The sequence below is a fragment of the Microtus oregoni genome, unplaced genomic scaffold, assembly GCF_018167655.1.
Source record: "Microtus oregoni isolate MIOR12 unplaced genomic scaffold, Mior012 000021F_ref0000039, whole genome shotgun sequence".
NCBI classification, from domain to species: Eukaryota; Metazoa; Chordata; class Mammalia; order Rodentia; family Cricetidae; genus Microtus; species Microtus oregoni.
Genome location: NW_024543080.1, coordinates 22737781 through 22761646, shown reverse-complemented (window position 1 = coordinate 22761646; position 23866 = coordinate 22737781). Strand labels below are relative to the sequence as shown.

Genomic DNA, 23866 nt, shown 5'->3' with positions numbered 1-23866 from the left:
ACATCACCCTTAATGAGGACCAGTGGACCTGCTAACCTTCCTCCCTGACCAGGCATATTCTTAATAGGCTGTGTGATTTCTCTCACCAACAGCGACAGCACGCCTAGTCTGTAATCTAGATTAACGGTGAATTATCTCCAGGTGACAGCAGAAACACACAATCATCAAAGTGACAGGCCATCGGAGAGCCTTCACCTCGACAGTCAACAGAAAGGCTCCTGTGCACACAGGGTTTGCTTTATCATGTATTAGGTTTCTAATGTATGACGATGTAATGTACTCAGCTGGTAAAACACAAACAAGTGTTTTTTTTTTTTTTTGGTTTTTGCTCTATTATTCAAAGTTCTGTGATTCAGTAAACTAATTTGGTGGAATGGCACAGTACTCCTCAGAAGCAAGTGTGATATTTTTTTTGGGGGGGGTTAACGCCACAACCCAAGGGATGAGGTGTAGTTTTCTCCCTGCTTCTTGAGCCGCTTATTCTTTTCTGTGTGGCAGCTCCCCTTACACCAGCTTCCTCCTTCTGAGCACATTTATGAGCCTCTGCCTGAATTATCTGCACCGTCCCACGAGGACAGCCACAGCGCTGTCAGTCGCAACCCATGAAATTACTTTCCCCAGGGGACAGGCACAGCAGACTTTTCCTTTAAAGTGTGGTAAAAACCTGCCAGAGTTTAATATCAGTATCACAGGCCCGAAAGACATCAAAATTCGTTTTCAAGAAAACAAATTGTACATAGACAAGTGCAAGAGTCATGAAGGTGTTCATGCTGTATCCGTTTTGTAAGAACAAAAACAAGGACGATGCTTCATTCGTGAGTTTCAATATGACAATTAGCCTTTGTCACAGCTACACACACTCATCAAAACTAACGACATATGTCACGTCTGCTTTACAAAACCCTTTGACTCAATTATAGGTTATATTAGTGTAATGACAAAACAATGATGTGTAAATTGCAAATCCAATTCACAGAATGCATATGGTACTAGCCTCTAACACACCTAGGAGACCAAGTCTTCTGTTGCCAAATCCTTAATTCTTTATTCTGTTTTTAAGTCTAGAGGATAACATAGCCGTTAGAGCACTGATCCTGGAGACAAACTCTCTGGGTTCAAATCCTGCCTCCACCATTTCCCTGACTGCTGAATATAGTTTAACCAGTTTCACTCATTCCCTTTGTCTGTAAGATGGAAATAGGAATAGCATTACAATGATCGTACGAGTTTGTGTCTGTATGGTACGAAAACTATGCCTGTGTGAGGTGATGTTAAAACACAACACCTTGCTCTTGCTCTGAAAAAATGGACCCAGACTCCATCACAAGGAAGCTAAAACTAAAGCGGGGAGGGGGCGATGCAAACGCTCTCAGTTCTGATGGAAGAACTCAAGGACGAGGGGCTGCGCTACTTCATTCTGAAAATGGTGGGAAAGAAAACAGAGGGAGAGAAGAAAGGAGGGGAAAGGAGGGAACTGAGAAGTGTGTCCACCACAGTCACGTAGAACAGGGGTTTTGTTTTCTTAGTATTTTCAGAAACAATGAAAAGTCCCGGAATTCCCTCGCAGTTCACAGATAAAGGACGTGAGCTCGGGATTTCTCCGGTAGTTTCTGTTCACAGTGTGTGTGGTGGGACAGAGCCTGAGAGCTGGTCAGAAGGTCAGCGCTAAGCCTAACTTCCCCATTTCTCACAATGGGCAAGCCACGTTCACTTCTCCAAAGGTACCATCCTTATCTGTAACACAATGACACGAATAAATCTGCTATGACTACCTATCTCCTGGGAATCTTCCCCCGAGCTCAAATAATTAATTCACAGAAACTTGCCTGAAGATATTAGTCTGTAAGTTATTGGATTTAATAGAGGTCTTTTCCTTGAAAACTATCAAGCGATTGAAATTTACCATGTTTTAAATGGTTGAAATTTTGCTAAGGACAAAAGCAGGGGACTAATGCAACACAGCTCACTGGCTAAGGCAGTGTGACAAAGAATTCAGCCAGTGAGTGGGACTCCGCGGGGAGTGGGAGGCAGGGGGCGTGGTTACCAGGTCTCTGTGGATGAAGCTGTTTCTCTCCAGGTACTCCATCCCTTCGCACACGTCCTGGCACATGCTCAGCAGCACATCTCTGCTGAAATGGCCTTGTCTCTGCCTGAGGAAGTTCAGAAGGCAGCCCCGTTCCATGAACTCGGTGACAATGTAGATGGGTTTCTGCTGGGTGCATACACCATAGAGCTGTACCAGCTTGGGGTGCGTTAGCTTCCTGGGAACGAGGACAGACATATAGAGAGTTACCACAGGAAAAGAAACCAGCAGGCGTATGTGCTGGGTGGGGCCAATTGTTCATACAAAAGGGGAGACCTGGTAGAAGCTAGAAACTTACACCATGGGGACTAGAGAGATGGTTCGGTGGCTAAGAGCACTGGTTACTCTTCCAGAGGACCTGAGTTCAAGTCCCAGCACCCACATGATGGCTAATAATCATCTATAACACCAGGTGGATCTGATGCCCACTCTGGCCTCTGCAGACACTGCATACATACAATACACAGGCACACATGCAGGCAAAACGCTCATACACATAAAAGTAATAATAATAATAATATGATATTAATAATAATAAGAGTGGTGATAATAGTAGAAAGAAAGTTACATCATGACTTTAGCTTCTTCTATAAAATCCTCCTCGCACATGGCACCTTCCCGAATAGCTTTGATGGCTACTTTGTACTGGGCTCGCCACTTGCCAAGCCGCACCACTCCAAACAGTCCACTCCCCAGCTCTCTCATAAAGGTCAGCTCGGATGGGTTGATCTCCCACTTCTCTGTAAGACAGATGAGAGAAGGAGATCTTTAAGAAGAAGAGCAGTGTAAGTCTGTGGGGAAAAGAGATGTTCTAAGCAAGACCAACGCCACAGTCCTGGACAATACAGTAGTAATGACCAGAAGACAGAGCGGCCAGGGAGAACCATGGCAGCAACGGTCTTAGCAGTGACATACTTAGCTTTTACCCATGGAAAGATTAAAAAATCTAGTTTTACTATAAAGTATCTAAAAGCCCATTCTATCAAGGCAATACAAACAATTATATAACTTGCACCCAGAGAATCCTTGGTTAAAACCACAGGTTCCTCGCGTGGGCCTACAGGGTGACTCAAGCAGGGATAAAGCCTGGTGTCTCTGCCTTTGTCTGTGTCTGTCTCATTTATACACACATGTGTGAGGAGCACCTGTCTAAAGCCTGGAGACTGCAAATGTACTTTCTCCCCTTCATGGATGGGGATGCAAAGGCAAGAGGAACAGAAGCATCTTACAGATTTTACAACATCCTATCTGGATGCCCAAAAGACACTCAAGGTCTCCAGGAGTTGTCTGAAACCTACAGTTATTCCAGGAATAGCAGGGCCTCTCAGGGCAGACTGCCTATCCAGTCCAGGTACAGTCAGTTGTTCCCGATGGCAAGGTTGCACCCTGGAGCAGGAGCAACCAGCCAGCTCCTGAGAACCAGCTTCAAGCAATAAAGACTTCTTCAGACTACGTTGTGGGACCAGATTTGAGATAATTATCAACCAGACCACACTTGACTGCTCTCTACCCTGACCCGGTTCTTTCTCTGTTACAGCCTTGAATGTGAGTATCCAGAAGACACCTTCAGTTCCTCTTCCCAGTACACGGTGTCAAACCTCCTCTCTGCTTTTCACCACCCCTCATCTTTGGCTAACATTGTGAGACAGGTTGTCAAGCCCAGGCTGTTGGGGCCGCCAGGGCCTGGGCATTCGCTCTAGAATTGTGGTTATAGCCACCACTTCCCCGGATGGTAGTGGTGGGGTTTTGATTCTGCACATCTACAGAATTATAATTGTAAAGATGGATTCTTTCCAAGGGAAACTTGCCAACGCAACTACAAAATGATAGTTACCATAGCTGAAGCCTGCCGTGGTTGGTGCGTTCTTCCCCTTCGTACTAACTGGGTACCGCAGCCTGGTGACAAGCCCTGAAACGTGAAGAAACTATTGCAGGTGAACTTTATCTCACCCAAGCGACTTAGTCCAACGCTAAACAAGACGCACGTAGGAAAAACTCATTCTCCTGTTATTGAAACCCCGTCTTCACGTACACACGGCACCACAGAGCATGCGTTCAGTCATGCCAACATATTTCCTTTCAAATGCAGGCCAGCTCTCTCTCTCCTCTAACACTGCAAAGGATATTAAAAGATTGCCAGCGTTTATTATCAGGGACATCATGATCTTTTCTAATATGAGAGCTGAACTATGGAAGATTATTTTATTAGTCCCCTGCTATACCTCAGTGTTTGTGACAGCAGCATGGAAATCACGAGCTGGAGTGCTAGCAGTGAGGACTGTCAACCACTGGAAACCCACCCTTTCTGCCATTTAGAGCCCCAGAGGAGAAACCGGAGGCCCTCTTCCAGGAACGCCCACATAGGTCTGCAGTTCCCATACATGGCACACCTCATCATAATTTAAAACCATATGTGCATCTTCATTGATGACTGTCGCATGTCTGCCATGCTCTCCTCAAAGGCTGGGTTGCTTTCTTTCATGAAGTAGGCACTAAACCCATGCCAGTTAAGTAAATTACGGCAGTGGTAAAAACAAAACAAAACATATAAGAGCACAAAAGTAGAAAAAGAAATATAATAAAAACAAGAGAATAACAGAACAAAGTTATAAAAAAAATTTGGAAGGAGAAAACAGATAAGAATTAGTTCCTCAGCCGGGCATTGGTGGCACACGCCTTTAATCCCAGCACTCGGGAGGCAGAGGCAGGCGAATCTCTGTGAGTTCGAGGCCAGCCTGGTCTACAAGAGCTAGTTCCAGGACAGGAACCAAAAGCTACGGAGAAACCCTGTCTCGAAAAATCAAAAAAAAAAAAAAAAAAAAAAAAAGAATTAGTTCCTCAAGTTGGTTCTTTTGGTTTGTTTGTTCATTAGTCTGTTTTGTTTTATTTTGTTGGTTTTTCAAGACAGGGTTCTCTGTGTAGCCGTGGCTTTCCTGGAACTTAATCTATAGACCAGTTGCCTCCAATTTAGAGATTCTTTCAGCCTCTGCCTGCCAAGTGCTGGGATTAAAGGCATATGCCACCACGCCTGTCTTAATTGCTCAATTATTGGACATGGAATTACAGAACAACCTAACACCCACTTGTTGACAAGCACCTCAAAGAAACAGAACTCTGTTTCCATGCAAACACATAAATCCAACTATCAAGTCATTGTTAGTCATGAAATTCAAGATGTGGAAACAACCCAAATGTCCACACAATGGACTGTAATATGTCAATAAAAGGGAGTAGACACCTTCTCTGGCAGACTGACTGTTTTGGGATTTCAACTTCCTTGGGATTTCCTTCCTGGGACAGGTCAGACTTGAGCAGAACCCACAAAGCAATCTCTAAGAATATGTTCGGTCAATGCATCATAGAAGAAAACAAAACACACAAAGAAAAATAAAGAACCCTGGGGATTCACAGTGTCCAGAATCCCCATTAGCCCCCTTTTCCCTAGTCATCACGCCTGGCTGCGTCTTCGTTTCCACAAGCAGACAAAGCAGAAATTTTGTCAAGGTAGATGTGTTAAGATAGTTTTCAAGACTGGGAGTTAGAGGGATTGTCTACCTTGCCATTTAGCAATATTACCCTCACATTGGAAGTAATTTAAGAATTAAACACAGACTTATAACTGCACTGGGAACCTAACAATTGTGCAAATATTATGCAAGGTTCTGCATAATAATTCATCCAGCATACTGGACAATTCCCATATGTCAGGCCTTGATCATTTTTTTGCCTGTTTTGATTATTTCAAAAAGGAATACACAAAACAACATGGACACATGTAAAAATGTTACAACGCACCAAAACAAAACCAAAAATACCTGTCACAGTATAAATGTATGAGTCTATTTCTATGAACTCTTCAAAACAGGCGAATCTACTAAGACAGAAAGTGGATTAGTGGTTGCTTGGGGCTGGGCTGGAGAGGGCTGGGCATGAGTAGCTGCTAACGGGTACAAGATCTCTCTGGGAGATGATGACAGTGTTCAAAACATTAGATTACAGTGATGTGATTGATGGCACACTGTAAATATTCTAAAAGCCATTGAACCCTGTATTTTAAATGTATGGATGCCGTGGTGTGTAAATTATTTACTTCTCAGTAATTCTTTCTGTCATCTTATGAATAGTAAATCACCTCACAAAACAGCAACACACTTTGTGAAGAGGGCCTCTGATTAACTCGCAAGTCAAATTACACAGGTGGAATTCAGCAGCTGGCTACTGGACACCCTACTTATTTGTCCCTTTAAAGTAAAAACTGCTGGAAACCCAATGTGGGCACCTTATTTTCCGCTGTTTGTTTGGTGTTGGGTGTAACACAGACTCAAGCTGTTGAAACAAACCTGTGTGCCATGATCCCGGATCTTCTGCAGCCTTCAGTGGTTCAGTTTACAGTTTCTCAGTGTTAGCAAGGTGCCAAAGCAACATGTGTTCTGAGAAAAGCATCCTTTTGGAATCTAGACTTTTTCTGAGGACAGTGAATTTTCTTTGCTCCTGGACTAGTATTGGAAGACAGCATGCCTTGCAGCTGTGTAGCTGTAATGAACTTCACTCCCAGCTAAACATGTGACCATGATGTACTCTATGGAATGCCACTTAGGATGTTCAGTAGATTAGCTGTACTAAATAGACTTTCTACTTAGGGTATTTTCAACTTCTGAAGGCTTTATCACACATAATCCCACTATATGTTGAGGGGACTACACTCTGATCCTTGGAAAGTTTCCATGTGAACAGAAACCCTGGCTCATCTGAAGGCTTCTATGACCACGCTACACACATCGTATTTGTTTGTTGAGGTGAGGAACTTCCTTATGTAAGCCAGACTGGCCTTGAACTCTCTGACTCAAGTGATCCTCCAACCTCAGCCTCCTAGGTTGCTCTTTCTTGTTTGTTTGTTTGTTTGTTTGTTGTTTTGTTTTTCGAGACAGGGTTGCTTGGTAGCTTTGGAGCCTGTCCTGGAACTAGCTCTTGTAGACCAGGCTGGGCTTGAACTCACAGAGATCTGCCTGCCTCTGCCTCCCAAGTGCTGCGCCACCACCGCCTGGCTCCTAGGTTGCTCTTAAAGTAGGCACATCTCTGAATTTTCATTTAGTGCCAAGGCTATGAGGTGTGAATATCCACATACATTAGAGACACTCACTCCTGTGATGGAAAAAAAGTATTTCTATGAAAACTGATACAATTTCTGATTTTTCTTTAGATCTAGAATAATCTTAATATGCAATATTTTTACACCAATCATACTTGACACCTATCTTCTGAAGAATTCATCACCGTACCTGACAGTGTAGTCACTAATGCTCGTGGGTCTTCACCACTCACTCACCTAAGAATTCATCACAGTGTCTGATCACATGATCGCCAATGCTCATAGCTCACTCACCTGCTGCGTTGTGCTTATGATACTCAATGATCTCAGGGATTGACCCAAACGCATGTTTTTCCGCAAGGTAATACTTCTTTGGAGATGTTGCTGTTTCCTTTATGTGATAATGTCTGAAACCTGATGAACCTTCCCTATTAAAAAGACAAAACAAAATGCTGTATTGTACCAGATTGCGATTCTGGAACGTCACTCGCCGACACTCTCTGCAGGGCAACCTCACTAGGATCTCTTCCTACTTGTTCCTTCTCTTCCCGACACAAATATGAGTTTTCCCATGCTCTTAGCTTGTCGAAGTCTTGAAAGTGATAATAATAAAAAATAATAAAGTCAGCCGCTTGCATGGGAACGAAACAAGAACATATACCATCTCCAGCCAGCAGCAGTAGAATTTTAATTTACTGTTAGCTTCTGCCCACAGAAACACAGACCTGCAATGCCTAGAACAGCCTCCCTTGCAAAGGGAATGGACCAGATTTAAGAATGTCTACATTCTACTGTAGATATCGCTCTAGAATATAGATCATCTCTAGTCATCTCATGCTTTAAATTCGGGATGATTCATAATTGCTCTTGGGGTAAAGCCTGGGTTCCTTGGCCCTTATGTGATCCGGAGTCTGCTTCCACATCTCGGGTGCCTCTCCCTCCCTTGTTTCGGCTATCTCTGTCATTCCACATCCACTACAGACATTCCCTATGCTTCCCTGACCTCACCATGGCTTCTCTTGCTGCTCAGTTAGCAACTCTCTGTCCCTTCTCCCAGGTTTTTCCTGTCTTGCTGTAAGGTCTCAACTTAGATGTCACTTAAGAATAATTGAAATGCAGGATGAGTGGGATAAAGGAAGGCTGGATAGGGGAGCATGGAAGCACAATTTTTAGTTAAGGGAGCCACCTTAGGGCTGGCAAGAGACTTCAACCTAGAGTGGCTCCCAGGAGCCCAAGGCGATGTCCCCAGTTAGTTCCTTGGGCAGATGAGGATAGGGAACCTGAAACGACCCTATCCTACAGCAATACTGACGAATATCTTGCATATCACCATAGAACCTTCATCTGGTGATGGATGGAGATAGAGACAGAGACCCACACTGGAGCACTGGACTGAGTTCCCAAGGTCCCAAATGAGGAGCGGAAGGAGGGAGAAGATGAGCAAGGAAGTCAGGACCACGAGGGGTGCACCCACCCACTGAGACAGTGGGGCTGATCTATTGGGAGCTCACCAAGGCCAGCTGGACTGTGACTGAAAAAGCATGGGATAAAACCGGACTCTCTGAACATGGCGACCAATGAGGGCTGATGAGAAGCCAAGGACAATGGCACGGGGTTTTGATCCTACTTCATGTTCTGGCTTTGTGGGAGCCTAGCCAGTTTGGATGTTCACCTTCCTAGACATGGACGGAGGGGGGAGGACCTTGGACTTTCCACAGGGCAGGGAACCCTGACTGCTCTTTGGACAGGAGAGGGAGGGGGAGAGGAGTGGGGGAGGGGGAGAAGGGTGGGAGGAGGGGGAGGGAAATGGGAGGCTGGGAGGAGGGGGAAACGTTTTTTTTTTTTTCCTTTTCTCAATAAAAAAAAAAGAATAATTGAAATGTGTCTCGGCAATATAACATTCTAACTGTTCCCTTCCTTATTTTCATGGTACCATGGCTGCCTATAGGCCTGTCTGCGGCCCTCAATAAACTACTTAAGCCTACTCTACTCAATGTAGATTCTTTTGTGCATAGCTCAGAGCGTAGTAGTTATCCAATGAATGTTACTAAATCTCCCAAAGTTATTCTCAACAAGCATGTATGTGTGCACACACAAACATAGATATGAGAAAATACAGGGAAATTTTCTGAAAAAAAAAACATAAGTACAAAATATAGCCAGGTTTTAGAAATGAAGATTAGATTTTTTTTTCCTCCTAATGCTGACATGGAGCATCTTACTTTGAAACTTAGAAACACATTCAAGCAACATAGGGAGTTCATAAAAAACTCTGAATTAAAAGAAAAATATGGGGCTTAAGTAGATAGCTCAGCAGATAAAATGCCTGCTATGAAAGTATAAGGTCATGAGTTCGGATCCCCAGCACACCTATAAAAGCTAGATGTGCTGGCATATGCTTGTAACTGCAGTGTTGGCACAGAATTGAGGGGTGGGGAGAGACTGACTGATCCCAAGAGCTCGCTAGCCAGCTAATCTAGCCAGTTGGTGAGCTAGTCAGAAAATACAATAAAATAGATGGGTAGAGACAGCAGTGAGGGAAATGCCTGCAAGTCCATTTCTAGTCTCCACGTGTACAACAGACACCGGTGCACCCACACATTCATAACACGCACATGCCACACACCCACATACTCCACACATAAAACGAATAAGACAGCAACCGCTTAAAACTAGAGCATAACAACTTACCCCCCAAACTTTGTGTACAGCGACACCGTGTACAAGCCTGGTTGACTGGAGTCTCTCACCATAAAGCCACCCTCTTTATCCTAAAATCCAAATTAAAACAGTCCTTTTTAAAATTCCAGTTAGTAAGGATGTGGCAAAGATTCAAGAGCTCAATCTTATCGTTTTATTATCATCCTCTGTGTACCAAATCTGTGCTGTCAACAAGAGCAACCTAACAATAGAGCCTCTTGAGTCTGTCCACCCACATGACTTTCTGCCTCACACTCCGGGGTTCGGAGATGACAGGGGCACACTCACTTTGTCCCAACTACAGTTTCTCAGGCAGACTGAAGTGGGCCTGAAGCTAGCATGCCTTAGGGCCTTGGCAGAGCCACCAGGCCGGTACCACTATGCTGTAAGCCCTGGGCTTGTGAAAACCAATCATTGAGACTCTCTTTCTGGATTCCCAGTTCATAGCATTCTGCTGTGTGGTAGGAGTTTTCAGCTCCTCTCAGTATCAGTTCCTAGCCACATAGCCTTTCTCCTGCAAATACCTCATGCTTTACAAGAATGTGTTAACCCTGGAGTCCCCGGCAGCTCAGTGTCAAGTATCACAATATAGAAAAGACGAGTAACTTCAGCAGAGATTCAAACATGCCAGCAATGTTGAGTGAGTAATGGTTAAATTCTCATCTGATTCCCAGTTGAAGGGCAAGAAATGGAAGATACACATTTTAAAGACTTCCCTGCCAATGGCATCATATCTTATCTTTAGTTTTTACATTGTTTTAAGATGAACAATGAGTTTCATAGTTGAAAAGTAACTTTTGTTCTTATTCATAAGAAAGACAGTGGAATTAAGTAAGGCCCCACAAGCCTATCTGATAACAATTAAAAACAGCAATCATGATCACTTCATTGGTTAAAAAAATTAACAAGAGCCACCATTTTGAAACCCGATTCTTTTTTTAAAAAAAAAATAATTTTATTTAACTTTATTTCATGTGAGTTGGTGTAAAGGTGTCAGATTCCCTGGGACTGGAGTTACAGACAGTTGTGAGCTGCCTTGTGGGTGCTGGGAATTGAACCCGGATCCTCTGAAAGAGGAGCCAGTGCTCTTAACCTCTGAGCCATCTCTCCAGCCCCAAAACCGATTCTTTTTAAATGTGTCCTCATATACAAATGTATTTAATACTCAGACAGTCATCTGAATAACAGTCTTGTTTTTCTTCTTTTATCTTAAGATAAGGAAAGGGGACACAAAAAGATGAGACAACTTTCCCTAGGTCACCTGGTAATCAGTAGCAAACAGGAATTTGAAGGCCAGGCTGCCAAGGTACTCGGCACCCCCTCTAGCTATCTCAGGGTGTGTGGTCTCTGGGAAGCCAGTCAGGATCCTGGGGAGTGAGGATGAGCCCTGTCACATAAACTATACTCAGTACTCAGCCAAGCCTTGGTGTTGGCACCCAGAAGAGGCCTTGAGCTATCACTAAGTAAAACAACTAGACCGCAAATGTGGGAGCTGTGAACCTTGGCTTCTTTCCTACTTTACAGACTGAAAACAACGACTAAAACCATCCCAGAGTCAGCACTCTCTCAGCTCAGTGTAACTTCCTCTTTGCATGCATTGTCTTCTCCTCTAATTTCACTGTAAGGTGGGAGAAATCATTGTGACTATTACAATAGGTGGTTACAGGTTATTAATTTACAAAATACGTCACAAAATATTAATGAAAGCTATTCTAAAACAAATGATTTCAAGCAAAAGAAAATACACTGAAGTATAAAATAAAAGCAGCAAATGATAAATCAGCAAGGAACTGTGCTCTTTCACAGTGCAGATCTCAGGGTACCCCGCTGCACCCTGATGCACTCCAGAGAGCCGAGTCCTAAGCTTCAGAATGTGAGCGCACTCTGGCATAAGGGTTCACACAGGACATTAGATTAAAGTGAAGTCATCAAGGCGGCCCTAGGTCAGTATGACTGGTACCATTACCTAAAGAGAAGATGCAGACAAAGACAGAAGTACGTGCATGGAGGAAGACAAAAATATGGGGGAGAAGAGCCATCTCCAAGGCAAGGAGAGGGACCTAGGCCCTCCCCCACAGCTCCCGGAAGCAAGCTATCCTACTGACTATGACTTTGGATTACAAGTCTCCAAAACTATGAAGTGATGAACTTCTGATGTTTGAGCCACTCAGTTTGTGGCTCTTCGTTACAGCACACTAACGCTCCAATCCCCTCTTTTAAGGGATGCAAAAAATACAGCTTGCATTTAGATCACAGCCCCTTCAGGCTTTAGGAATAAGTATATGGAGCCACTCACGAAGGATTCAGTAAAATCAATCGATGCTGAAGTACAACGTGAAAAATGAAGGAAGCACTTACTTCCGTCCTGAGGAGCTGCTCGGCTTTGCTTCTGTTGGTATTTCTGCAATACCACCTGATCAGAAAGAGATCTTCATCAGATTTCAAAAATTATATTTTATTCTTGGTCTTATTAACAAGCTAATACAGCTTATCAATAACAAATGTAATAAACACAACCACGGTAAGACAGCATTCACATTCTCAACAGCAATAACATGTTTTCATGCATATGTCTCCAGACTTTTCCTACCCACATTCTCAGGAAGACATCCCACATGGGTTAAATGGAATCAAAGGCTACTTGTTTGGCATAACCTGGATTTGTCACAGGACAGCTTTGAAAATCAACACTATGCATAGAGGCATGGAGGTACCAGATTTCATCAGCTCTTGTCATTCAACATAACAAATCATTCCCAATGACTAGATGCATAGCAGGAAGGAATTTTACTCCAATGATTAATACATGCAGAAAATGCCACTTTACATTACTGTCTTTAATTCAAACTAAATCATATTCCAGCCCCCATCTCATCAGCTTGGCAGATCATCAGGTCACTGTGGTATCTGTTCACTGAATTTCATAGAGATCTCAAGTGTCACGAAGGACCAACACTACAGAACAGCCACCGAGGTGTTCCAGACTTTCTGATGTTCAGCACACCTAGACCCTTGTGGTCACCTAGTCACTTTGGTTCTGTGCTTTGTCTGAGCACCCACCCTACCTCCCCACCTGGTCCATACCCAGAGGCCCTGCAGATCTGCCCCTTCTGGGCCTTTGGGAAGACTCCCTCTGTGTATTGCTGGTTCCTTCTTCACCCCAGAGACAGTCTTGCCTTTGAGTTCCCCAGGATCATCCCTCCATTGACTATAAGCAAATGGGCCCCAAAGAGTTTGAATAAGAGTCTTCTCTGGACTTCAATTTTAAATTTGTTTTGTTGGACTGTCAAATACCTACAACTTAAAAGTCCCCAGGGCCTCTTTGGGCATCTGAATTCCCCACTGTAGTCTCAGCCTATTCATATAAGGCCCTAGTGTGTAGCACTTTTTTCTGAGATTAAAACGTTCCATCCTGCAGGAAGCTCCTTTACACAGAAGGTAAACAAGTATAAATAGCTTCAGGAAGTTCCTGAAATGGAGCAGTTTCACTAGCCCCGGCCTCCCCAAGAATAAACAGTAAAGATTGCTGAGAGTCCTCCTCAGACAAAACAAGCTGCAAAGAAGACTGTCAGGTAAGTTGCCCAATTGCCTGGAAAAAGCTGAAAACAACCAGGCTGACTGGAAGAGATCAACAGAGGCACCTGGAACGGACACTTTTCAACCTGCTGAGAGGTCTGCACACTGTACAGTGTGCTCCAGGTTCCCAGCTCTTGTGAGCTGCCACCAGTGCTGGGGTGGGCCTTGGTGATGCAGCTGTCTTTGAGTCATTCCTGTTCCTGTAAGCAACCCCTCACCCATACTCCTGCAAGTAACAGCAGTAAAACTCACTGATTCACCAAGCTGGACTTTGGTCTGTTGTTAACTGAGATGTGCGTGCGTGTGTATGTGTGTTGCTTCTCCCCAGGAAAAGTCTGTCACTCAACAGGCCTCTGGTCCCTGACACGCTGGACAAGAAAATACAAAGGCTCATTCTAATTGAGAAAAGCAAAATCACAATAAGTAAAACAAGACAAGAAGATGTTTATCATCATCTGAATGTTTTAGAAAGCAGCTGTATGCCCAGTGAAGTTGCCATACACTGCATTGATGTCAGAGCCTGCAATGATGAACCAGGCCTGGGGATGAACAGTGTGTCCATCACACTTCATGAAATGAGGCATGTTCAACCAAACTGCCATTGTGATCAATCCATTCCATCATGATCCATCCATTTCTTTTTTTTTTAAGATTTATTTATTTATTATGTATACAACATTCCTTCCATGTATGCTTGCATGCCAGAAGAGGACACCAGATCTCATTACAGATGGTTGTGAGCCATCATGTGGCTGCTGGAAATTGAACTCAGGACCTCTGGAAGAGCAGTCAGTGATCTTAACCTCTGAGCCATCTCTCCAGCCCCCAATCCATCCATTTCTGAATGCAATTGAAATACAGTGATAAATTAGAAGAGATTCTTTCTGTCTCTAAAGCTTTTCTATTAGTATAAGAAATATTTATCAGAACCCAAAACTCTCATAAAAGTTACTCAAGAAACTATGAACTAGCACATTGCTCGAGGTTTAAAATTTTGATTTGTCAACAAAACAGAAGATCCAATTTCACATCTTCCAAGTGAGGGCAAGAGAAGGAGGGTTCAGGTGCAGAAAACAGGGAGAGCTGCCCTGTGGCTTTAAAATGATAATAAGATACCCTGAAAACCAAAGAGGCCCGTTCCTCACAGTATGAATTCCAGACCCTGGGAAAGGATGCAGGAAACCAGAGAGTTAAGGACTCTACTACAAGAAGCAGCTCCTTGAAGGCCGGGCAGTGGTGGTGCACGCCTTTAATCCCAGCACTTGGGAGGCAGAGGCAGGCGGATCTCTGGGAGTTCGAGGCCAGCCTGGTCTACAAGAGCTAGTTCTGGGACGGGCACCAAAGCTACAGAGAAACCCTGTCTCGAAAAACCAAAAAAAAAAGAAAGAAAGAAGCAGCTCCTTGAAACCGGTTCTAATGAGTTGTTCTCTCAGCGTCTGCAGTTTCCAGCAGAGATCTTTCCACCCTGGGGACATGCCACAGCTTCTTCCCACAGTGTGGGCCGAGGCCTGTGTGTTAGCAGCTTGGAGACCAGAGTGGCACTCCTGGGCGGCTGTGAAACCTTTCGTCATTAGGGCCTTACAGGAAGGTGTGTCACCAGAACACACCTCTGAAGGGGAGCAGAGCATCCCTGAGCCTTCCTCTCAGCTTTCCGGTTATGATGAAAGCAGGTTTGTTCTAGGGTATGCTCCCATCGTGACTTCTTTTCTCACAACAGTGCTAAGACAATTGCATCAATATATCATGGAGCAGAAACTCCAAAATTGCGAGCCAAATAAACATGTTCTTGTTAGGAGCTATTTTCTTACAGTGATATGATGCAAAATAAGATAAGATACAAACCCAGACCCTGCAGGGCCTAGTGAGTAGTAAACAAATAGATGAATTAACTGTTGATAGCTATTTTGTAGCAGCTCTTCTGAGTCTTTCTCCATCTGTCTCATTTCCCTGTCCCCAGGCAGAGGGAAAAGAACCACTGACGAATTCATTCTGTCAAGAGGAGCACACATGTGAAGAATGTGAAGGAGCCTGCAGGGCATAAGGAGACAGAGATGCCAGGGCACAAACCTCCCCATAAGGTGTGGCGATGCCTCGTTAGAGTTTAATACCTTTTGCTGAAGGAAAGCTACATTTAGAAACAACGCCCAAGATTTATGGGCAATTTGTCATCCTTTTCTCAGGCATCAAATACTCCAGAATGAGTTAGATTTTCACATTGGCTAGCTACCCCACAACCTTCCAGAGGAATGGAACCTTATCGGCAGTGTCTGAAGGAGAGGGAAGAGGCGGGGTTTGAGAACACCCTGTCTTCTGCAACCGATGTAGTTCTGTCAAACTACGACCAAGTTTCTTGGGGAGGATGAGTAAGAGTAATGTAAGTAAAAAAGGCATGAAGGGAAAACACAAGCAAGCAACCATGTGTACGTCTTTGGCTTCTCTCTATTCCGTTCCTGCCTCCTCCACCCATTCAGAGCCGTTCCTACAAATTCTGTTCCTGCCATTTCATTTTGGCTACCTTATTCTTTTAATATTGTTCATCAAGAACACCTCCCTCTGAACATCCTAATGAGATTCTCCCCTTTTTTCCTTATGGGAACCTTTAGACGGTTCTGAGCCTTTAAAATCCAAACTGTTGGCAGAGTCTAAGGTCAAACTAGGTTACTGACAGTGCTGGTAGTCCTTGGGTCTGACCAGGGACAGCAGTGGCCTGGAATTCCTGGTTAGCCCCAAAAACCAGAAAAACAGTTGATTCAATGTCTATGAGGCCATGGAAGATACGTTAGTAATGAGCTGTGCTAACACCCCCCAACTTTACACCCCCCCCCCAAAAAAAACCTGAACAGAACATAGGGAGGAGAGAAGCAGAAGAAGACCCTGCCTGCCTACTTTGAGGACAATCTTTAGCCTCACCACCTTGTCCCTGGCACAGAATGCTGAGGGGGCTCCCACACCGAAGTCATGGAGAGGAGAAAGATTCTTCAGAGAGATTAAATTTCCAAGTGACAAAACAACCAAAACACTCGCGTCCTAGTTACAAAACCACGGGGCTGAAAACCCTTCTGTGAAATCCCGTGAGTCACGAGGAAGCTTCATAGTTACACCAGGATTATCTGGTTTCCATGAACGGAATTATCAGTTCATTCTTGGTCCCATCATTTCTAATCAGTGTAAGTTTGAGCCTTTGGCCATCTTCCCTGTTTCTAAGGATTTTATTATATTTTCCTAAGATATATTTAAGAGCCAAACCATTGTACTTTACACAATTATCTATCACAATAAGGAGCTCTCAGAGGAATACACAGTCAGGCAACTGTCTCTGAGGAACCCTCACAGAGCACACTTAAGAGACCTAACCCACTCTGACCCTGGTAGCAAATATAATCTACATCCCAGCCCAACCCCCAGACCACAAGAAGCAGGCAACCGTTCTAGAGCACTATGCTATAAACCTGTACCGCATGTCACTGCACAAACGGTATGGACACCACAGCACAATGGTAAGCATTTATGTATCCACATGCACAGAAAAATATTAGACAATAGGAGTGCTCCAGCTCAATCACGGTCCCAGGGGGAGATTGTCAGGCACACAGTATGTTTTGGTAAAAGTGCTATATGGTACATAATTGTACACCATCTATATTTCCACTTCTACTGTCACTTTAAGGGATGATGCCACCGATGCTGGGACCTTTAGACTCTGTTGGTCTTCTTTCAGATTTTGAGGTATGCTCATGCAGTCACAGTGAGATGGTAGAGCAACAGCTTGTTGCTTTAAGGAAGTGAATGTCTATTCACATCCTACCTCAGGAGGACCACAAAGGGATTGACACCCATGGGTCATGCATTAAAATCCGGCCACACACTGCCCGTGGGCACAGAAAGTACAGCTTTTCTGTAAAGGGGTCAGACAGCATGCATCGGGAGACTCAACAAAGTTCACACATGCATACTTTTGAGAGATGATTGAAGACAGCAAGGAGAGGCTACCACAGTTACTTTACTATTGCATGGATACCTGAAATAACCCAATAATTCCCAAATAATAAAACAATCATGTTAATTATTATGACCCCATATACTGGTTGTAGCCTTTGGGCCTCACCCAACACTAGGACAATGCTAAGAACTCAGCAAATGTTTTATACATTTATGATTGAATGAGCTATACTGCAGCTATGAAAATATTTTCAAAGACCATTTAATGGCAGGAAGAAAAATGAACACATAATGCACTCATTGGTTGGTGGAAAAAGAAAAGAAAAATATCACTAATGTTGACAGAGGTCAACTCTTGTTCATAATATTTTCTTAATAATATTATTTCCTATTTTCAAAGTTTTAAAAAGCTATAATCATAATAGACTGTTGTTTTCATCTGAAAAAAAGAAACAATGAAACATTTTTAAAGGCTCCTCTGGGAAATGTTGTTCCGTTACCTTGAATGAATGGACAATGATATTTATTTCAAATTCAGCTGAGCTGTGATTGTTCAAATCCAGTTCAGCTGTGTTTGCTTATATAATGGCATTCACACACAATATATTCAAGGAAAAGGCCATGTTGCGATGAGTCTCGAGTTTTCACTAAGTCAGACAGCAGAATTAAGGCTATGCTGGCACCTTCTAAAGACATTAATGCTATTCTGTAATCATCAAAACGTCTTACATAATTAGAAAAACAATAGTTTCTGGCCATGCGCACTTACAAAGCAAATGACTACTTACTCATATTGATCTAAGTTGTTTGATTTCTTTCCTGTGACATAATTACTTGGGATATATCCTTCACTCCTAGAATTAAGATGAGAAAACAGAAATTACTTTAATTTTTGTATAAGGAAAGGTAACTGATTTTCTAAAGTACATTACCTAAATTTATATAAAAACCCAGCTATCCCAACAAGTCAATATATCTATATTGTACGATTCCTTATAATGTAAGTCCATATTTGATTATCACAAAGATTATAGCTGTACAGACATCGTTATACCCATTTTCTCGTGGGGGGAAACCAAAACCTAGATTAAGATGCTCTCTCATGGCCTGCAAACTCAGTCAGCATCAGGTGTGAATTTGAACTCTAGGTCTTTCGAATATTCGATGATGCTGATCAAGACTTTATCATTTCTGGGGATGTCTTAAAGAAACTCCTGCATCACAAAAGCCTGTGTTGGATGAGTCACCCGCTGCTCTACTACCTCAGCAAGCTCTGCAGTACACCATCACAAGGGGTGGTCCACGCCCTCTGCATTGGCACCATGAGGAACTTGTTAAAAGGAAAATTCTTCAGCGATCCTGAGTTGAGATACAAAGTTGTGGTACAAAGGAACCACAACTTTTTCTCCCCGGTGACTCCTATGCACACTACACTATGGTTTAAGAAACATCTCTATGTTGGTAGGAGCCACAATGCCCATGTAGAATTTTCTTTAAAAAAAACAAACTAGATACTTTATAATCTTTTATTTGGTACCAAACCTTTAGTAAAAGCTCATCATACACATGTGTGCAACCATTCTCGCCCACCTACTCACATACACACATCATACACACGCATGCATGCATGCCCACACCCGTGTGCTTTCCTCAGCAATGACAATACACCAACAAATAGAATCCCAGAAATCCACCTGTTATCTGTAAAACACTACTCACATACACACATCATACACATGCATGCATGCCCACACCTGTGTGCTTTCCTCAGCAATGACAATACACCAACAAATAGAATCCCAGAATTCCACCTGTTATCTGTAAAACACTGTTTCTGACAGAAAAGAGGCAGAATTCCTTAGACAAAATGTCAAGATGCAAGTCTGATGAGGAAAAATACAAGGTGAACTTGGATTATCTTACTGAACCAGAAAGCAAAGAAGCATCACTCGGGTCCTCAACTCAAGCAAACAGAATGATGTCTCCTTTGGATTGAAACCTAACACAAAAGCATTCACAACACTAAGGAAAACCACCGGTTACCACTGTAACCATCACAGGAAGTTCAGTCAGCAACTCATTCTGAAAAATGGCGAGCGTTTAGGATTAGTTGTAGCAGCCTTTCATGGAAGAACTACATGCACTCAATTAGGAGGCGGTTCCTTAGAGAATTAACAGCTGTGTGTGATGGCAAAGTTAGAAAAGGCACCGCTTTGTAATTGCTAAGGCAAGAATGGGTCTAAGTAGCAACCACTCGCGGATGCTAATGTCAAGATGGGACACAACATGGGAACTTTATGATGTGTCAGTAAGGACAGCTCCTGAACCCCGAGTATCCTTGGCACCATTTACAACATGGCAGCTGGAGATCCTCTTTCCCGTGATCAAGTGTCTAGCTCCAACCACTAGATTACAAAAAATAAGATGACACGGAGGTATGCCAGACATTCCAAGATGGGAAGAGTATACTTAATATAGATGATGGTTCACTTTATAAGGAAAATAAGGTGATCTCGTCAGATCAAAAATGAAGAGGAAAGGACTGTTGTAAAACAAAACAAAGAAGACCCAGGAGACATATCCAAGTCAGGTGTGGAGGCACACACCAAGGTCGCTTCCCTTAAGCCCTAAATTATCTGTACAAATAATGCTTGCTATATATATATATGTGTGTGTGTGTGTGTGTGTGTGTGTGTGTGTGTTTTATACACTTATGTACACATTTACAAAGAGAATGAAAAATTCAAATAAGAAGTTGCTCCATTATACTGTGAGTAAACAGAGAAAGAGAGAGAGAGAGAGAGAGAGAGAGAGAGAGAGAGAGAGAGAGAGAGAGAGAGAGATCTTGGAAGGAGAAGAGAGGAAGAAGGAAGAAAAGAAGGGAGAAAAGGAAAGGAAGGGAGGAAAGGAAGAGAAGGAGGGAAAAACAGAAGATGGAATGGATTTTTACTGCAGACAAAATATAAAAAGTCATTTCTGCCAAAGTTAAATGATCAGCATATGAGAACTAAGTATAATGTATTCTAACCCCTGGAAGGAAGTAACTGATTAATTCACACTTCTTGAATGGTCAGTGAGGATACACTTCAGGGTTGGGGAGATGGTTCTGTGGGGAAAGGCAAAAGCCACACAAACAACCTGACCTTGATCCCCAAAACCCATGTAAAGGTTGACGGAGAGAACTGGCTCCACAGTTACTCTCCGACCCCATCTCGGCAGACAGGAGTGCACACACACGGGCACACACGCACGCGCTCACGCACATGTACGCCACCAATAACAAAAATAAATTCAAACACTTTAAAATATGTCACACGGTGCTTCATTCCCAGTTTACTTGAATTTGTGGCCGACTGGGCTAGTCCGCCTTAGTCCGTGACAGTGCACACACGCATCACTCAGACCGCCACTCACATCCACCGAGAGTCACGCACAACGGAAACACTCACCCATACTTATCTCTTGCTCTCCACCAATGGGGGTCATTCTTTTCCAGTATGATATACTCTTGGCCTCTCTCTAGCCTGAGGTCATGTGCTTCGGTTGCTTGGAAATCATACATCGCTACAACAATTTCTTCGGCATTTTCTTCTTCTGGGGGAATTGGTGGAGGAGGCCTTCTCTGTGCAGAGAAGATAACATTGGCAAGTTCAGTTTCTATTTGACATTGGCCACGAGGCACAGCAGTAAAATCCTAAGGGACTCCCACGTCACCGTAGAGTAAAGCTTCACATCTAGTCTAACCACCTAGTGAAACCTGGGAGCCCTCCCATGACAATGTTCGTGGTGCTGGATGTTTTTTTAAGAGTTTGAGAGTCAAGGGAGGGGCAAGGCCTGCCTTGAGTGTTACAAGGGTTTTGTTTGAGAATTGCTTGTGTGTTGTCAGGTCAGGGACAGTTTTCCAGAGGAGGAGGCAATGACAGCCCGTGAGTAGGTACTCGGTAGACTAAAGGACTACGGGTGTTGGAGAACAGTGCATCATGGAGCCTTCAATGGTCTCCCACTCAGAGCCATGTCCACTGCTTTATGCCTTCAGTGCAGAAAGCACACGCTTAGGACCTAACATGCTTCCTCATTTATTCTTAACAACGCTACCACGAAGTATAGTATTTACTATATAGTAAGTCCTAAACTACCGCTGAACTAACCCACCCAAAGCTCAGTAACCTACCCACAGGTCTTACTGGCTAAGATGCTGAAGGGGTCTGAATTACATGTTATTCCACAGTAGTCCACTCCACGGGTATATCACTAAATCACTAAATCCACTGCATCACTGTGCCATGTTCTTAAGACAGAAACAGTCCTTTAAAAGGTCACACCTCTCAAATGACTCCTGAAGCTAAATATCAGACGGTAACAGGGCCTCAACTAGAAAAGCTAAAGAAGTAAACGGATAGTCTGACATCAAGAACTACTCAGATGAGCTCTAACACATCTGCTTCTAAGGCGGGAGCAGGAGGAAGCAGGATTGCACGGCTGCACAATCAACCAACCACAAACCCTCCTAAAGCCCACAGGCTTGAAAGAGCAGGGAACTTAGAGACTTGACCTATGAAGGCGGAGACCACTCACCTTCTTTGTTTCTGGTGCTGGGGGCAGGGCTTTTCTTATACCTGAAAACCAATAAATGTCGATCACTACAGTATCCCACAACAATTGATGGAGAAGATACTGGTGGTGGAGAATGAGCACCGGGCCGGGGACCACTGCGCCCAACTCCCAACATACACTAACATCATAATCTCATCATAACACACTGCATCGTCCTGGCTCTTCCTTGTTCTTAGGATCAAAATCTAAACTGGAGCCGGGGTCTGGTGAGTGCTTAACAGTGGGAGGCCCTGGGTTCCATCTTTACCATCACAGAAAGACAGAACAAACACATACATTAGGTAACAGTAGCGCGCTCCCTTCTCTACGGCTTCACTTCCCACAATCTGAGCTGTACCCGTGAACCACAGTGTGAAAATATCAAATGGAGCAATTCACCAGCTGTCATTTGTATACACTTCCGGGAACTGATAAAAATCTCTGGTTGTCTGCCTTACACCCTCCCAGGAGGAGTCATCCCTTTGTGCAGCATGTCCAAACTGCACCCACTATCCCAGCCAGTCACTTTACGATCTCAGCTCTCACATCAATTCTGGTAGTTATCACAGCACATCAACCGTTTTTAACTGAGTGGCGACCCCACTGCAAGAATAGCAATGCCGTCACTCGGATGCACCAAAGAGAAGCTGAAAAGTGGACACTTGATCTGAAAAGCTGATAGGTCTCAACTTAATAAGGAAAGAAAAAAAACAACAAGAATACGCTGATGTTGTTAAAATCTGCAACACAATAAGAAACTGTGCATACTCACTCTTACATGTTATTAGAGTCATTTTATTTCATTGGTAGGTGTTACAGCCAATCTCTTACTGTGTCAAATTATAAATTATATTTTATGGTGGTACATCTGTATATATGTATCGGGAAACAGTATATACAAGGTGCAGAATGGCCTATATCCTGGGGGTCTTGGACAGATCCTCTGAGGATAAGGTGAGCACTGAGAAATACATCAGTCTGTCAGTCTTTCCCCCTACAGATGTTGAGTTTGGTGCGATACATGGTCACCCAGCTGGTGGACACGGATGATGTCCTAATCAAAGGAGTGGGCCATTTTTAGACCCTGACCCTATTTAAAAAACAAACAAACAAACAAACAAAACCCCCCAAACTTTCTGTGGGCAGTCTGGATCCTTCCCCCACTCGATTGCTAAAGGAGCAAGAGTGGCGGCAGAGCTAGAATCCGAGCCTCTACAGCCACCTGCAGCGCCATTGCGGAGCCCCGCCTGCCATCTCTTGCCTCCGTCTGACTACATGAGATACAAACAAATTACTAGCTTTAACTAACTGTAACTTCTCAGCCATTTCTCCAGCAAGTCAGGGTGGGCTTTACGCAGGTAAGCTCTAACAGCAGCCTGGAAGCTGGGGTCTTGCTTGCTAAGGGCTAAGTTAAAGTCAGGATGACTACCCCGGAAGGTTCAGAGTGGAGGAACTCAGAATCAGAACTGACCCTGCCCACGGCAACAGCCCTGACAGATGGCCATTCTCCCTGCCCCCAGAAGTTGCACTGATGCTGATTCACATGGTAGTCACAATGCAGGGTGACAGCATGGGAGGTCCTATCCTCCTCAGCACTCATAGCTTTTGGTGTCTGGTTTTCACTCATGACTAGGGTTTATAAGGGTCCTGGGTAAGGGATTAACCTCCTGCCCTGAATCTGAGTCTGGGATTACAGGCGTGCACTGCTACCTGTGGCCCATACTTTCAACAGATTCATTTTAACAGGCCTCCCTGTTGTGATCAGAGCTCCCCAGAGAGACCTCGCCTACATAAGGCCCCCTGCTAAGAAACACCCTTACTCTAAGATGCTGCACTTACCTTGCATTTGCACTTTTCTAGGCAGTGTGCTCTACTTGGTCAGAATC

At 43.8% G+C, this 23866-nt stretch overlaps 1 protein-coding gene across 3 annotated transcripts in view; it reads right to left on the bottom strand.

Annotated features, from left to right (window-relative positions):
- The window catches only part of Tec (tec protein tyrosine kinase), a 106041-nt gene that overhangs the window by 5488 nt on the left and 76687 nt on the right, over positions 1-23866 (bottom strand). For all 3 annotated transcript variants that reach the window (XM_041671293.1, XM_041671292.1, XM_041671291.1), the window contains exons 7-15: positions 21963-22003; positions 20837-21009; positions 18176-18241; positions 12231-12285; positions 9864-9943; positions 7467-7600; positions 3918-3992; positions 2652-2823; positions 2045-2261 (exon numbers count right to left, since the gene is read on the bottom strand). In XM_041671293.1, the coding sequence (XP_041527227.1) occupies positions 2045-2261; positions 2652-2823; positions 3918-3992; positions 7467-7600; positions 9864-9943; positions 12231-12285; positions 18176-18241; positions 20837-21009; positions 21963-22003 (1013 nt within the window). The remainder of the gene's footprint in view (positions 1-2044; positions 2262-2651; positions 2824-3917; positions 3993-7466; positions 7601-9863; positions 9944-12230; positions 12286-18175; positions 18242-20836; positions 21010-21962; positions 22004-23866) is intronic.